Genomic DNA, 18,414 nt, shown 5'->3' on the forward strand with positions numbered 1-18,414 from the left:
TAAGAATTTTAGGGAACTACAAGTTTTTGTTATAGAGGCCATGCCCAGCCACCTCACAGATAATGAAAAGTTTCTAAAGTTCTGTAAACAAGAAACGTACTGGATACACAAACTGAACACCTACACCCCAGATGGACTGAATGAGGACATTGATATATACACAGTAGATTAAGCAGAAAGGTGTTTGTAGGTGTGGCCTTGTGGCTGTGTGTTGGCTTTACTTTAATGATCTCTGTTTGTAATAATCAATTGCAATTTTATACAATGCATCTTACATGACATTGACAGGCTACTCAATGGTTAATTGAGTTAGGGGAGTGCAGCAAGGTTCCATCTGTACCCCCCTTATATTTGCATACACACCTTCAATGCTGTTTTTTTTCTACTCCGGGCTTGACAAAGAGGCAGAGCCTCCAAATGTTGCCAAAGAGACCGATATTGTTCGCCTCCTTCAAGCATGATGCCCAGCTTCCTGGATTCTGATGGTTTGATGTTCCTTCCTGTGGCATAGTTTCCTGTAATGTAATTTTCAGTCTGGTTGACAGCTCTTATTGGTTTGGAATACACACTATTCACCATTGGCTGCTCCATCCATCCTCTCATCCTTTGTTCACTTGGGAGCCACAGGCAACAAAAATGGTACCTCACTTCTTGAGCAGTGAGTCAGATGTGAGGTGTGGATTTGTTACACCTGTTTCAATCATTTTTTTTTAGGTTGACAATAAGAAACAAGCGATAAAAAAATAGAATGTAGATATGTATTACAGGACATTGAGCGTAAAGGTTGCAGATAGCAACACCAGTCGCTGGGATGTTGACAACAAGGCCTTAAACATGATCCACATAGGTGAACGAGCAGGTAAGATAAAATAATTCTACTCTAATCTCCACTAAAGAGGACACTAAAATCCTATGCATGAAGGGTACCCATCTTGGTCAGCAGCCCTGCAGGGTCATTAGACCACATCTCTCTCTATATAAAAAAGTATCACTTGTGGTGACCAAATGGATAAACATGAGTCGGGGTAGGTGTCCTGACAACAGCGACAAGTTTGCATTACCAGGAGGAAAAAAGTGTGGAAAGTAGGAATGAAAAAAGAGGGAGAGGAACATGAAAAGAAGAAGGAAAATGCAAGAGAGCGTCCATTCAGGAATCCATCACCTTCATAGCCGGGAGCCTCCCCTAGGTGTCTGGTTCCTGTAGATAAGATAGACAGGGGTTCCAGATCTTATGGAATAAGGCTTGTTTATTCCAGAAGACACTCACAATCTTTTCATTCAGCATGATCCAGGCTAGCTTACACTTCATCAAGGCCAGGTCGATCTTTTCCAGGCTGTCACTATAGCGATTTTGACAGCTAAGAATATGAAGTGAATCAAAGCTTGCGTGTATCTTGTGATATAGTCTACTGGGAATTCAACAGTGCTGGTGAAGCATCTTTGGGAATGTTGATCATGGTGACTGAATGTAAGAGAGAGTGGACTCTTGTCCAAAAGAGGAGAACCTTGGGATAGGTCTACCACGTATGGAGGGACGTTCCCACCTGGCCACAACCTCGAAAGCAGGAGGATGAGGGGCCCGGATACATTTTGGTGAGGTGTTCCGGTACCAGGCACCATCTGGTGTACACTTTGCAGCCCTCCTCAACCAATGCTACCTGTTACACCTTCTGGATATGACACACCATACATATTTTTCTCTTTACTCGATAGGTAGAGCATAGTGTTTCAGCACCCGCTTCATGTTCAATATACAGTATGGCTTTCTTGGGTCCTTCACAACAGTTTTGGGGCCTCCTATACAGTTGATGGGTTTTCCCACAGACCACATCTCATCTGGTTCCCCATGTAAGTTAATTGACTTGCACCATACACCAACAACTGCATTGTATGGATATCTATTGCCATATGCTTCACACATTTGAGTGCGTTGAGGATCTCTTTTTTGTGCATTTCCATGTCCAGGTTCTAGCGGCACCAGCTCATGTGGACATATTTATGTTATATATCATTTGTTTTTCTGGATTTTTGGTTGATATTCTGTCTCATCATTTAAAATACACCTATGATAAAAATTATAGACCCTTTATTTCTTTGTAAGTGGGCAAACGTACAAAATCTGCAGGAAATCAAATCATTATTTTCCCCAACGTACATTGATATGCACTTCATATATATTTGTGGTCAGATGCTCTTCACATTATTTGATTAATTCATTCATTGATAATTGATACTTCAGCACTAAAATGTTCTGTGTAACTGCTGGGAAATACAGCGGACCTGTCACCAGATATATTATAAATGTGCAGCATGCCATCTGTGTACCCCTTCCAGGTATTTATTACCTCCCACAGAGATCACTTGACTCCTCCTGACAGTGTCTTCATCTGCCGACTCAGGGCCAACACAGTCATGTAAATCCTGTGCCTGTGCAGTTCTTGGCTGTGTTCACAAATGTCTGACACACATCAGCCCCTGCTGCAGGCTCTCACCTTGTGACTTGCTACAAAGTTACAATGTACAGTCTTGATCACTGGGGGAAGGGAGACTGAGGAAATGCCTCCTCCTCCTACAAAGTTACAATGTACAGTCTGATCACTGGGGGAGGGGAGACTGAGTAAATGCCTCCTCCTCCTCCTACAAAGTTACAATGTACAGTCTGATCACTGGGGGAGGGGAGACTGAGGAAATGCCTCCTCCTCCTCCTACAAAGTTACAATGTTCAGTCTGATCACTGGGGGAGGGGAGACTGAGGAAATCCCTCCTCCTCCTTCTACAAAGGTACAATGTACAGGCTGATCATTGAGGGAGGGGAGACTGAGGAAATGCTTCCTCCTCCTTCTACAAAGTTACAGTGTACAGTCTGATCACTGGGGGAGGGGAGACTGAGGAAATGCCTCCTCCTCCTCCTTCTAAAAAGGTACAATGTACAGTCTGATCACTGGGGGAGGAGACTGAGGAAATGCTTCCTCCTGCCTGCGGCAGACTGATGACATCATCACAGCCTAGGCAGAGTCCCTGACTGGAGGTCGGGGGTGACTTTTTTCTAATGATAAAAGGTGGACCTCTCTGACACAAATATACTGCTGCTGTACTGTATATTGTGATATGTCAGAAAATGATTCATGCATTCATGTAAGGTCACTGGCAGGTGATGTGGTGTAATGTGAAAAGAGTGATGTGAGTATTATTACAAAATGCAATATCTCCTGCGCTCCGGGACCCAGGCCGGTGGTAAGTAGATGGAATCAAACTCCAAAAGGAAGGGACCACCGGAATAGACAAGGTCGTGCAGCTCCACATCAAGGCTGGGGAAGCCCAAACAAAACTGTGAAGGAGAACAACAAAAGAGAAGCGCACCAACCTTGCGCATTACCTCAGTAACCAAAAATTTATTGAATAAAAGAATGGTACTCACAAACAGCGAATAAAAACAAGCATGTAAGTCCTCAAGGGGACTTTAAAGGCAAGATGCCAATGCGAATCCCGTCATGGAGGAAGCCACTCAGTGCAGCTGACGCGTTTCGAAGGACGTGCCTTCTTCCTCAGAGCTGACTGGACTGAGAGTGTGTGTTCCCATTTATGCCTCCAGACTGAAATAGGGCCCTCCCCTAAGGGTTGGGCTGTCATGGGCAGGGAGGAGGGGCCTGGGTGTCAATCAATTGCAATACATGATCATCAAATTTTACATAGAACCATATAAAAACACAATATATATACACAAAGGGAAACAAATAGTGCTAAAAAAATGCTAAAAAATTTTTTCATTCATAAATAAATGCAGTTAGTGAATGCACTAATAAAAGTTATAAAATTCCAAAAATTCATTAGTTAACTAGTTGCAAATATTTCATCATTATTATTATTGTCATTGCACTGACGATCAAGTGCATGAAATAAATGAAATATAGAAAAAGAGAGAGAGGACCTCTCGCAGTTGGATGACTCATTCCTGGCCAGTGATTTCACAATTGTTATCACAAAGAGGACAATGCAGCCAAAGTGTTTTGCTACACCTGGTGAGATCAATAGTGACAGTGTTGCTTTGAAAATATATATATATGATTGAACATAACTTGTAGGAGGAGAGATTATATTCATATAATCCAGCAAAGGAATAGCATCTAAAGATGGTGAGGGGGACGTAGTAAGTTCAAAACGAATCCGCATTACCTGTATTGTTGGTGTGTATTGATTGTTCAGCAGCAGAGGGAGAACTTGCCCACATGATGCGGCTATAGATGGAGTCGTTCGTGGAACGCACGCCGCTGTGGCGTGGCAGCGGAAGCGCATGCGCAGACCATCTCGCGCCTGCGCACTAGGACGGCATCAGCGCGATCACAATGGCACATATCCAGTGCCCGATGTGCGCGCAACGGACACCGCTGCTCAAACCCCACAGGGTCCCTAGTTCCTCCTCCCCTACTCGCTGCTGCCCGATCAGATGCACACCGAAGGAGTATGTGTGTATGTGTCTCCAGGTTGCCTACATGCAACAAATTGTTGGTGCCAATGTCAATTTCTCTAGCTGCAGATCCGCCAACGACTCTCTACATGAAAAGTGCTTTTTAAAATATACATGTGTATGCGTACCTCCACAGCAATACCTAGGCACATGCACATGAATAAATTCGATCATTGACCTAATTGAGAGAAATAAAATGATACATATATACATATATAATGCAAAAATATACATATATATATATATATAAATACAGAATATATAATATATAATGACCACACAGTAAAAACTGGTAAGAGTAATAATAAAAAAAAATAAATAAATAAATAAATAAATATAATAATAAGGATAATCAAAAATAGAAATCAAAATAGTAAGATGGTAGACCAATAAATGCACTCTAGTGCACACACCTATGGGAAATGCCTACACCCATAACCACATATATAAATGTGTATACCTGTATATATACACATACACCCATAAAAATAATCTTTTCCACTAAAATTAAAATAATATTAATAGAAAGGCCACGGATACCCATTTATATTATATAACGGGATATACCGGCAAAGGGACATAGAGCCATATTCATAAATATGCACTCACATGTGTATAAACATACACATATACGTACACCAGACATACGCCAGACATATCTCTCACCGGCTGAAGCTAGATGAGGGTATGTATTTCGAGGTCATCATTAAGGCCTCCAGGGGACAGGGTACCCAATGTGAAAATCCAAAAGCTTTCCCTCCTGGACAGTTCTTGATGTCTCCTCCCACTATCCAGGTCCCTGGGGATGGCCTCAATCCCGAACACCTTCATACCAAGATAGTTGCTAGAATGTTTTTCTTTGAAATGGCGGGGGACTGAATACTTATCTTTCCCTAGTTTGATACTGCTCTTGTGCTCACAGATTCTGATCCTAAGGCACCGTGAAGTCCGACCCACGTATAATAGGCCACATGGACAGAGAATGCCATAGATGACAAAGGAAGTGCCACAATTGATAAATTGTTTGATGGGATACCTTTTCCCATCCGTACCTGTGAAATCCCGTTTTCGATGGCATATGACCTCACAAGTCCCACAGTTAGAAATGCCACATCTATAGCTGCCCTTTTGATCGAACAAAATTGACCAAGGGCCTGGGTTAACTGTCGTGGTTTTACGCACTCTACTTGGTGCTATTTGACTCCTGAGGTCTCTCGGTTTTCTAAAGATGAGTGTGGGCTTATCAGGAAGTGCATTCCCGAGAGTGGGGTCGTTTTTCAGGATTTTCCAATTTTTGGATAGAATTTGTTTAATATGCCAGGACTTGCTACTAAATCTGGTACAAAAGCGTGCTTCCCTATTGTTAAAAGTGAGAGTGGGTTTTTTGGAGAAATGTTCGGTGTCTGTAAGGACACTGGAGTCATACATCACTAAATATTTGTTGTAGGCTGCCTCTATAAGATTCTCCTTATAACCTTTTTCTTTGAATTTTTGTTTAAGGATACAGCTCTGTTCAATATAATCATGTTTGAGCGTACATGTGCGTTTCAGCCTGCAAAACTGTCCAAAAGGGACATTCCGAATCCATTGGGGGTGATGGTTACTCTTAGCATGAAGATAGGAATTCCCTGCTGTCGGTTTGAAATGCGTTTTTGAGCATATCACACCATTGCTCTCGTGTCTGAGTTCTAAATCCAAGAAAACCAGTGTATCGTTATTAATCACATGCGTGAAGGAAATGTTGTATGGATTATTTTTGCAGTGATTTAAAAATCCTTCAAGTTCTAGATCAGTACCCTTCCAGATGATAATGATGTCATCTATGTATCTTCCGTACAGCACTAGGTTTGCGCTAAAGGGATTATTGCTCCAGATGTATTCATTCTCCCAAAAACCCATAAATATGTTCGCATAACTGGGAGCAAACCGAGCTCCCATAGCAGTACCCTGGATCTGGCGGTAATGTTTATCTAGAAAAGAAAAGTAATTATGTTCAAGTGCAAATTGAATGCAATTGAACAAAAATTGGATCTGAGTATAATGGAGTGGTGAATCTTTTGCTAGAAAATGTTGAATGGCTTGAAGGCCAAAGTCATGTTGAATAGATGTGTACAGGGACACTACGTCAAGGGACAGCCATCTATAACCCTGTTCCCATTTATATTCAGCTAGTATCTCTAATATATGGCTGGAGTCTCTAACGAAAGAAGAGAGATTCGTGACTATGTCTTTTAAGAAATGGTCAATGTAGCTGCCTAAATGGCTTGTCAGGCTGCCTATGCCAGAAATAATGGGTCTACCAGGGGGGTTCTCTCTATTCTTATGTATTTTGGGAATATGATAAAAGAATGGAGTAGCAGGATGTTTGATGTATAAAAAAAGAAATTCCTCTTTCGTGAGTATCCCGTCTGATACGGCCATTTCCAGCAATAGTTTATATTCAGCTTGGTACTGGACAGTGGGATCAGTGGGGAGGACCTCATAGGTCTGACGATCGTTCAAAAGTCTTAAAGCCTCACTAATGTAGGTGGCTCTGTCTTGAATAACTAGACCCCCTCCCTTGTCAGCTTGTCTAATAATTACATTTTTATTTTCTTTAATGATTTTGAGGGAGGCTTTAAGTGGATCCTGTTGTAAGTACTGTTTTTGTGTAGATGCACTGGTGTTACAGATCTTCTTGAATTCTGTAAGCACTGATTCATAGAAAGTGGGTAAGTGGTGACCTTTAACCCAATGGGGGTAGAAAGTAGATTTCGGTTTAAAATTAGTGTGCATGATTTCTCCCTGAGAACCCAGCGCCATTTCAGTAAAGTTGAGAAACTCAGATGTGTTGTCTATCGATATATCCTCTGTATACAGGTTTTCTAGAATATCTAGCATAGGTGTTTCTAATGACATCTCCATCAAGGAGGAATCGGGGAGGAGATGTAAATGATTTTCCTTCTCACTAGGCGTATTGTCTTTTAATAAAAAGAACCGCTTCACTGTCAGATTTCTGATAAATTTATTCAGATCTACAAAGAGATCGAACAGATTGGGTGGATTGGGAAGGGCAAAATTCAAACCTTTTTTCAGGAGTTCAAGTTCAGAATCCGAGAAGGTTGATTGTGATAAGTTATAGATTTTAATAGTAGAGAGGGGAGCTTCTATATTAGTCTCCTTCCTCTTTTTGTGTCCCTTTTTGCCCTTCCCAATCCACCCAATCTGTTCGATCTCTTTGTAGATCTGAATAAATTTATCAGAAATCTGACAGTGAAGCGGTTCTTTTTATTAAAAGACAATACGCCTAGTGAGAAGGAAAATCATTTACATCTCCTCCCCGATTCCTCCTTGATGGAGATGTCATTAGAAACACCTATGCTAGGTATTCTAGAAAACCTGTATACAGAGGATATATCGATAGACAACACATCTGAGTTTCTCAACTTTACTGAAATGGCGCTGGGTTCTCAGGGAGAAATCATGCACACTAATTTTAAACCGAAATCTACTTTCTACCCCCATTGGGTTAAAGGTCACCACTTACCCACTTTCTATGAATCAGTGCTTACAGAATTCAAGAAGATCTGTAACACCAGTGCATCTACACAAAAACAGTACTTACAACAGGATCCACTTAAAGCCTCCCTCAAAATCATTAAAGAAAATAAAAATGTAATTATTAGACAAGCTGACAAGGGAGGGGGTCTAGTTATTCAAGACAGAGCCACCTACATTAGTGAGGCTTTAAGACTTTTGAACGATCGTCAGACCTATGAGGTCCTCCCCACTGATCCCACTGTCCAGTACCAAGCTGAATATAAACTATTGCTGGAAATGGCCGTATCAGACGGGATACTCACGAAAGAGGAATTTCTTTTTTTATACATCAAACATCCTGCTACTCCATTCTTTTATCATATTCCCAAAATACATAAGAATAGAGAGAACCCCCCTGGTAGACCCATTATTTCTGGCATAGGCAGCCTGACAAGCCATTTAGGCAGCTACATTGACCATTTCTTAAAAGACATAGTCACGAATCTCTCTTCTTTCGTTAGAGACTCCAGCCATATATTAGAGATACTAGCTGAATATAAATGGGAACAGGGTTATAGATGGCTGTCCCTTGACGTAGTGTCCCTGTACACATCTATTCAACATGACTTTGGCCTTCAAGCCATTCAACATTTTCTAGCAAAAGATTCACCACTCCATTATACTCAGATCCAATTTTTGTTCAATTGCATTCAATTTGCACTTGAACATAATTACTTTTCTTTTCTAGATAAACATTACCGCCAGATCCAGGGTACTGCTATGGGAGCTCGGTTTGCTCCCAGTTATGCGAACATATTTATGGGTTTTTGGGAGAATGAATACATCTGGAGCAATAATCCCTTTAGCGCAAACCTAGTGCTGTACGGAAGATACATAGATGACATCATTATCATCTGGAAGGGTACTGATCTAGAACTTGAAGGATTTTTAAATCACTGCAAAAATAATCCATACAACATTTCCTTCACGCATGTGATTAATAACGATACACTGGTTTTCTTGGATTTAGAACTCAGACACGAGAGCAATGGTGTGATATGCTCAAAAACGCATTTCAAACCGACAGCAGGGAATTCCTATCTTCATGCTAAGAGTAACCATCACCCCCAATGGATTCGGAATGTCCCTTTTGGACAGTTTTGCAGGCTGAAACGCACATGTACGCTCAAACATGATTATATTGAACAGAGCTGTATCCTTAAACAAAAATTCAAAGAAAAAGGTTATAAGGAGAATCTTATAGAGGCAGCCTACAACAAATATTTAGTGATGTATGACTCCAGTGTCCTTACAGACACCGAACATTTCTCCAAAAAACCCACTCTCACTTTTAACAATAGGGAAGCACGCTTTTGTACCAGATTTAGTAGCAAGTCCTGGCATATTAAACAAATTCTATCCAAAAATTGGAAAATCCTGAAAAACGACCCCACTCTCGGGAATGCACTTCCTGATAAGCCCACACTCATCTTTAGAAAACCGAGAGACCTCAGGAGTCAAATAGCACCAAGTAGAGTGCGTAAAACCACGACAGTTAACCCAGGCCCTTGGTCAATTTTGTTCGATCAAAAGGGCAGCTATAGATGTGGCATTTCTAACTGTGGGACTTGTGAGGTCATATGCCATCGAAAACGGGATTTCACAGGTACGGATGGGAAAAGGTATCCCATCAAACAATTTATCAATTGTGGCACTTCCTTTGTCATCTATGGCATTCTCTGTCCATGTGGCCTATTATACGTGGGTCGGACTTCACGGTGCCTTAGGATCAGAATCTGTGAGCACAAGAGCAGTATCAAACTAGGGAAAGATAAGTATTCAGTCCCCCGCCATTTCAAAGAAAAACATTCTAGCAACTATCTTGGTATGAAGGTGTTCGGGATTGAGGCCATCCCCAGGGACCTGGATAGTGGGAGGAGACATCAAGAACTGTCCAGGAGGGAAAGCTTTTGGATTTTCACATTGGGTACCCTGTCCCCTGGAGGCCTTAATGATGACCTCGAAATACATACCCTCATCTAGCTTCAGCCGGTGAGAGATATGTCTGGCGTATGTCTGGTGTACGTATATGTGTATGTTTATACACATGTGAGTGCATATTTATGAATATGGCTCTATGTCCCTTTGCCGGTATATCCCGTTATATAATATAAATGGGTATCCGTGGCCTTTCTATTAATATTATTTTAATTTTAGTGGAAAAGATTATTTTTATGGGTGTATGTGTATATATACAGGTATACACATTTATATATGTGGTTATGGGTGTAGGCATTTCCCATAGGTGTGTGCACTAGAGTGCATTTATTGGTCTACCATCTTACTATTTTGATTTCTATTTTTGATTATCCTTATTATTATATTTATTTATTTATTTATTTATTTTTATTATTACTCTTACCAGTTTTTACTGTGTGGTCATTATATATTATATATTCTGTATTTATATATATATATATGTATATTTTTGCATTATATATGTATATATGTATAATTTTATTTCTCTCAATTAGGTCAATGATCGAATTTATTCATGTGCATGTGCCTAGGTATTGCTGTGGAGGTACGCATACACATGTATATTTTAAAAAGCACTTTTCATGTAGAGAGTCGTTGGCGGATCTGCAGCTAGAGAAATTGACATTGGCACCAACAATTTGTTGCATGTAGGCAACCTGGAGACACATACACACATACTCCTTCGGTGTGCATCTGATCGGGCAGCAGCGAGTAGGGGAGGAGGAACTAGGGACCCTGTGGGGTTTGAGCAGCGGTGTCCGTTGCGCGCACATCGGGCACTGGATATGTGCCATTGTGATCGCGCTGATGCCGTCCTAGTGCGCAGGCGCGAGATGGTCTGCGCATGCGCTTCCGCTGCCACGCCACAGCGGCGTGCGTTCCACGAACGACTCCATCTATAGCCGCATCATGTGGGCAAGTTCTCCCTCTGCTGCTGAACAATCAATACACACCAACAATACAGGTAATGCGGATTCGTTTTGAACTTACTACGTCCCCCTCACCATCTTTAGATGCTATTCCTTTGCTGGATTATATGAATATAATCTCTCCTCCTACAAGTTATGTTCAATCATATATATATATTTTCAAAGCAACACTGTCACTATTGATCTCACCAGGTGTAGCAAAACACTTTGGCTGCATTGTCCTCTTTGTGATAACAATTGTGAAATCACTGGCCAGGAATGAGTCATCCAACTGCGAGAGGTCCTCTCTCTCTTTTTCTATATTTCATTTATTTCATGCACTTGATCGTCAGTGCAATGACAATAATAATAATGATGAAATATTTGCAACTAGTTAACTAATGAATTTTTGGAATTTTATAACTTTTATTAGTGCATTCACTAACTGCATTTATTTATGAATGAAAAAATTTTTTAGCATTTTTTTAGCACTATTTGTTTCCCTTTGTGTATATATATTGTGTTTTTATATGGTTCTATGTAAAATTTGATGATCATGTATTGCAATTGATTGACACCCAGGCCCCTCCTCCCTGCCCATGACAGCCCAACCCTTAGGGGAGGGCCCTATTTCAGTCTGGAGGCATAAATGGGAACACACACTCTCAGTCCAGTCAGCTCTGAGGAAGAAGGCACGTCCTTCGAAACGCGTCAGCTGCACTGAGTGGCTTCCTCCATGACGGGATTCGCATTGGCATCTTGCCTTTAAAGTCCCCTTGAGGACTTACATGCTTGTTTTTATTCGCTGTTTGTGAGTACCATTCTTTTATTCAATAAATTTTTGGTTACTGAGGTAATGCGCAAGGTTGGTGCGCTTCTCTTTTCTTGTGAGTATTATTACAACCAGAGCTTTTTTCACAAAGCATGGGACTCCCCCCTTCCAACCCCCGCATGTCTCCGCCCCCTACTCACCTTCTAGCACTGTTCCTTGGTTCCACCCCCTACCCACCTCCCAGTGTTGCCCCTTTAAGAGAATACAGAACAGAGAATCATTTTGAGGTGCTATATAAATGTGTATGGGATTTGACAGTGAAAAAACAAGAAAGACAGTAAGATAGATCCCCTGTAGATAGCAACAAACAACAGACCCCCCCCCCGCAACAATGGACCCCCAAGTGACAATAGATTAATCCAAGCAACAACAGACTCCCTACAGTCAGCATCAATAGAACCTTCAGCAGACAGCAACAATAGACCCCTCCCTCAACAGTAAGTCCCTACCAGCAAGGATCAACCCCCCAGCAACATAAGACCCATCCAAAGCAACAATAGACTCCTCCCTCAACAGTAAATCCCTCCCAGCAAGGATTGACCCCCCAGCAATAGAAGATCCATCCCATGCAACAATCGTTATCCCACCAGCAACAATAGACCCCCACAACAAAAATAGATCTCCTCCAGCAACAATAGATCCCCCAGCAGCCAGTATCAATTGACCCTCCAGCACACCCCAGCACCCCTTAGCATAGATAAATTCAGTGCTGGAGGTGCCGGAACTGCATTCCTCCTGATTATGTCTGCACTAAAGTTGCTCATAATTTATATACAGTATATAGTTTATGGATGGAGAAGACATGACTCAGATGACACAGGGGTGTACCTACAGGGGTTGCAGGGGTCACAACTGCGACCCAGTCCATGCTGCAGGGGGCTCTTACATCCCCCCTGTAAACCTGGATAGGAGGAGTGGCAGGAGCCTTTTTCTCAGTTCCAAAGGTTGAATATCAGGGGTCTGTTTCACCGAAGCCCCCCAACGGAGCTCCTAAAAAAATTATAATAAATAATTTTTTTAAAAAATGTAATAACAAAAATAAACAAATTAAAACAATGGTAATAAATAAATAAGTAGACAAATAAATAAAAAAACAAAAATTAAAAAAACCTACTGACACTTGCAACCAGGCCTTGGCGTACCGCCACTGGACTTGGAGGGAAGGGCCCCGGCTGAGGGTCAATGGGGCCCTTCATGGTTGCTTGGGCCCTGAAACTTCTAGTTATGCCACTAAGATGACATGACTTTGGCAACGTGACAATTAGAGATGAGCGAATCGAACTTGGCGAAGTGGAATTCGTTTCGAATATTAGGAAAATTTCGATTCGCGCCGAATCCGAAAATTAGCAGACTTCGGATGCGCGAATTGAAATTTTTCCTAAAATGGCGGCGACATGTGTGGCGACGGAGCGGGGATCTCTGGGAAGGCGCGCTGACCCATAATGCATTCATTCATGACATGTGATCGCATTAGCCAATCAGAAGCCAGCCAGCCAGCAGTGTGTAATAGTCGAGCTATAAATTGCGGCCATTTTAGAATTCTCCATTAGCCTCCAGTCATTCAAGAGAGGCAGACCTGTCTGTATTGAGGGACAGAGTTAGGGCCACAGAATCGTTATTTAGGGACACAGAACCGTTACTCAGGGACACAGAACCGTTACTCAGGGACAGACACCGAATTGTTACTCAGGGACAGACACAGAATTGTTACTGAGGGACACAGAATTGTTACTCAGGGACAGACACAGAATTGTTACTCAGGGACAGACACAGAATTGTTACTCAGGGACAGACACAGAATTGTTACTCAGGGACACAGAATTGTTACTTGCTCCGTCACCCGACGTCAGTCGCCCTCTATCAGCCAGTCAAGGCTCCAACACCTCTGCTGAGGGGAGTTGTCGCTCGTTGGCATCTTCCGCTCGTTCAGATGCTCCTTCTCCTGCTACTCCTCTTCACGGATTCCGTCAGCAGTCTTTCTTGGAATCCGTTTCCAAGAGACAACAGTTTGCGAGCACGCACCCGACGGTGCAAAAGCTGAACGTCCTCCTGTCCAAGTTGCTGGTGCTGCAGTCCCTCCCTTTCCAAGTGGTGGACTCAGCACCTTTCTGAGAAATGATGGCTTGTGCCGCGCCGCGGTGGAGAGTGCCAAGCCGTCATTTCTTCGCCAAAAAGGCAGTGCCAGCCCTGCATTCACATGTAGAAGAGATGGTGGGCCAGTCTTTGAGCATGTCGGTCTCTGCCAAAGTGCACGGCAGCGCCGACGTGTGGAGCTGTAACTACGGTCAGGGACAGTACATGTCATTTACGGCCCACTGGGTGAACGTGGTGCCGGCACAACCGCACCAGCAACTTGGACAGGTCACGCCACTTTTGCCTCCACGTTTGCACGTCCTTGGTCCAGCAAAGATGTCCGCCTCTACCACCTCTTCTTCCGCCGTGTCCTCAGCCGCCACCCCCGTGCCAAGTCCCATTACCTGACTGGCATATCACATGTGCAGGGCGCAACGGTTTCACGCTGTGCTGCACCTGTTATGCCTTGGCGAACGTAGTCACACAGGGGAGGAACTTCTGAGTGTAATGAACAGAGAAATCGACAGATGGCTGTCTCCGCGCAAACTGAAAATCGGAACCATGTTGACCGACAACGGAAAGAACATGGTGTCTGCTCTGCGTCAAGGAAGGTTGTGCCATGCGCCATGCATGGCTCACGTGTTCAATCTGGTTGTCAAGCGGTTCCTAAAATCCACCATCCCACTGCAAGACATCCTTAAAATGTCACGTAAACTTTGCATGCATTTCAGCCATTCCTACACCGCAAAGCACACCCTCCTTGAGCTGCAGCGGCAGAACGGAATTCCACAGCATCGCCTGATCTGCGACGTTGCAACAAGGTGGAATTCAACCCTACATATGTTAGACCGCCTTTACGAACAGCGAAAGGCCATCACCGATTTCCTGATGTTACAAGCGGATAAAGGTACTCCCCTGTGTAACTTAGATGTCAGCCATTGGCAGCTCATGCGTGACACCTGCCGCTTGCTCAGGCCCTTTGAGGAGGCCACGCTATTCGTGAGTCGGCAGGACTATGGGATGAACGACGTCATTCCTCTGTTGCACGTCCTGGAACAAATGCTGTTAACAATGGCTGGTCAGGGTGCGGTAGACGTGGCGCACAGATCTCAACGCCACATGACCCCTGTGGGGGCAGGACAGGAAGAAGAGGAGGAGGTAGAGGAGGACATTTGTGCTCAGGAATTATTGAGTGAAATGGGTGGTTTTTCCACTCAGCGGACAGGAGTGGAGGAGCAGGAGCATCTGGTAGAGGAGGAGGAGGAGGAGACAGAGGACCCAGACGCACCGTGGCAGTATGCTGTGGAGATGGAGGCAGGGAGTCCCTCGCATTCCTTGGCACAAATGGCCCATAGCATGCTCGGTTGCTTGCATAGCGACAGCCGAATAATAACCATCAGACAGAGGGATGACTTTTGGCTGTCCACCTTGTTGGACCCTCGCTACCGTTCAAAAATGGTGGCCTTTTTCACACCTGCTGAGAGGGAGGCCAAAATAACGTACTATAAAAACCACCTATGTAGTCAGTTGGTCTCTGCCTTTCTGCGCCAACGTCCATCCTCAGACACTGTGGGCCCTGTGCGCTCGCGTTCCGCTGCCATGGCAGCAGGGGAGGGGTGGGGTGGTAGGAGCAGTGGCAGCTCCACCAGCAGCCTCCCATTGCTGCTGTCTCCATCGCCACACTCTGCCATGTGCCACTTTCAGGTCTCCTCACACTGCTGGTGCTGTCCATTTTGTCATAGGGTGCTGGCAGATTACGGGCCTCCCATTGCTGCTGCCAGGCCCGTAATCTGCCATGGGCCCCTGTACCGCCTCCTCATGCTGCTGCCAGGTCCAGAGTGTCTCATGGGTCCCTGTACGGCCTCCCATTGCTGCTGTCTCCATCGCCACACTCTGCCATGTGCCACTTTCAGGTCTCCTCACACTGCTGGTGGGTTCCATTTTGTCATAGGGTGCTGGCAGATTACGGGCCTCCCATTGCTGCTGCCAGGCCCGTAATCTGCCATGGGCCCCTGTACCGCCTCCTCATGCTGCTGCCAGGTCCAGAGTGTCTCATGGGTCCCTGTACGGCCTCCCATTGCTGCTGTCTCCATCGCCACACTCTGCCATGTGCCACTTTCAGGTCTCCTCACACTGCTGGTGGGTTCCATTTTGTCATAGGGTGCTGTATGGCCTCCCATTGCTGCTGCCAGGCCCGTAATCTGCCATGGGCCCCCGTACCGACTCCTCATGCTGCTGCCAGGCCCGTAATCTGTCATGGGCCCCTGTACCGCCTCCTCATGCTGCTGCCAGGTCCAGAGTGTGTCATGGGTCCCTGTACGGCCTCCCATTGCTGCTGTCTCCATCGCCACACTCTGCCATGTGCCATTTTCAGGTCTCCTCACACTGCTGGTGGGTTCCATTTTGTCATAGGGTGCTGGCAGATTACGGGCCTCCCATTGCTGCTGCCAGGCCCGTAATCTGCCATGGGCCCCTGTACCGCCTCCTCATACTGCTGCCAGGTCCAGAGTGTGTCATGGGTCCCTGTACGGCCTCCCATTGCTGCTGTCTCCATCGCCACACTCTGCCATGTGCCACTTTCAGGTCTCCTCACACTGCTGGTGGGTTCCATTTTTGTCATAGGGTGCTGTATGGCCTCCCATTGCTGCTGCCTCCACCGCCACACTGTGGCTCCACACTCTGGTTTTGGCCCCGTGACTGCCCAAATGAGTGAAGTGTGCGGTGATTCTAAGATCGACGGCACTCATCTGCATGTCATACTGACTGACAGTATTATTTCTCTTCCCCAGCAGACTCCAAGGGCATTTAAATTAAAGGTACAGTGTTCTGCACTAATATAAAGGCTCTCTGAAGCCTAGAAACACCCTTTTATAAGTTAAATTCGCAGCGAATATATTCGACTCGAATCGAATTTATTCCTCGAATTCGCCGAATCAGCCGAATCGAATTTTTGAATACTTCGCTCATCTCTAGTGACAATCAAGCACAACTGCATTGAATATTGAGGGATTTCCTTCAGATACTTAAATATAATAATCATAGTTTAAATATTCATTCGCAAACTGCTTTTTCTTAGCACTGATCACTGTATTGGTGTCACTGGGGATGTCAGTGGCAGTTAGTCAGTGTGAGTTAGTGTCAGAATGCCCGCCACAGTCCCGCTATAAGTCGCTGATCGCCGCCATTACTATTATAAAAAGAAATCCCAGTATATATACCGCCATTTGTAAACACTATAACTTTCACGTAAACCAATTAATTTAGACGTATTGGAATTTTTTTTACAAAAACATCGAGCAGAATACATTTTGGCCTAAATTTATGATGAAATTTTATTTAAAAAATTTTTTTCACTGGATATTTTATAGCAAAAAGTAAAAAATATAGTTTTTTTCTCAAAATTGTCGGTCTTATTTTGTTTACAACAAAAAATAAAAAACGCACAGGTGATCGATCAAATACCACCAAAAAAAAGCTTTATTGGTGGGGAAAAAAAGGACATAAATTTAATTTGGGTGCAACGTTGCATGACTGTGCAATTGTCAGTTAATATAACGAAGCGCCGTATCACAAAAGATGGCCTGATCAGGAAGGGGGGGGAATCCTCTGGAGGGCGAGGGGTTAATAGTACTCACAGCTCAATCAAGATAAGGAAATGCTGAGAGCAGTATGACCAAATAACACCACATTAGAATCCCCCCAAAAAAATAAAGGAGTAGGAAGGGGTCTCCACGTCCCCCCAGGAATTACCGCAGATAAGCACTGGAACTGCCTAGAGACCAGCAGAGGGGAGAGAGACAGAAGGTGTGGCTTGTCTATGTCTATTATATATATAAACCACAAACTAATGTATTGATCCCACCGGATTGGATGACAGAAAACGCAAAACGCCCAAATAGAGGGGAAAGGATGAAATATTGTACAGTCCTCAGCTGGGTAAGTCTTCCTCACCATACGGCCCCCACAGAAAACTATAAAGAGGTGCAACTCAATAAAATAATAAATAATCCCATTTCCTCACAAATCGCACACTTATATAGGGGGGTTTGTGGCTGAATTCTGTAATAAGGATGTCGGCAAACATATCGGAAACCTCCCACAATTTCTGCAATAGTTTATATATGATATATACAGAAGATGGTAAATGTTTTGTTTCCTTAGGATGGCTGGATCCCCATTAATCTAATAAATCTCTCCCTATTGATACCCTTACACTCCATATTGTTTGTATAAACTGTCAGACACTTACCTCTTCTGAAATCTCTCCAGTAATATATCCAATATATAAGCAACATTAATAAAAGATAAATGATTTGAATAGAAAATATCATCTTTGACGCACCTACAAAAGAAAAGCAGAAGAGATGTAATATTAGTCACTCCCCAACATACTGACTATAATAAACCTATTGCTGCAATCACACAGCATTTATTTTACTTTAACTGCTTGCCGCCCAGCCACAGTGTTTTTACTGCGGCAGGGCAGCACCTGTACACACAGCGCCGTCTTTTAACGTCACTGAGCAAAACAGGTAGGGGGCGCACGTGAGGCGCGTGCCTGCCCTACCCGTCCTGCG

General features: G+C 43.8%; 1 protein-coding gene across 1 annotated transcript in view; it reads right to left on the minus strand.

Annotated features, from left to right (window-relative positions):
• LOC149451750 (uncharacterized) overlaps positions 1-18,414 on the minus strand; it is a 183,799-nt gene that overhangs the window by 40,556 nt on the left and 124,829 nt on the right. Inside the window, exon 6 of the mRNA XM_089690223.1 lies at positions 18,087-18,179. Within this exon, the coding sequence (XP_089546349.1) occupies positions 18,087-18,179 (93 nt within the window). The remainder of the gene's footprint in view (positions 1-18,086; positions 18,180-18,414) is intronic.

This window comes from Staurois parvus, unplaced genomic scaffold (genome assembly GCF_062004578.1).
Source record: "Staurois parvus isolate SC_StPar_1 unplaced genomic scaffold, SC_StPar_1.0 ptg000523l, whole genome shotgun sequence".
NCBI lineage: Eukaryota > Metazoa > Chordata > Amphibia > Anura > Ranidae > Staurois > Staurois parvus.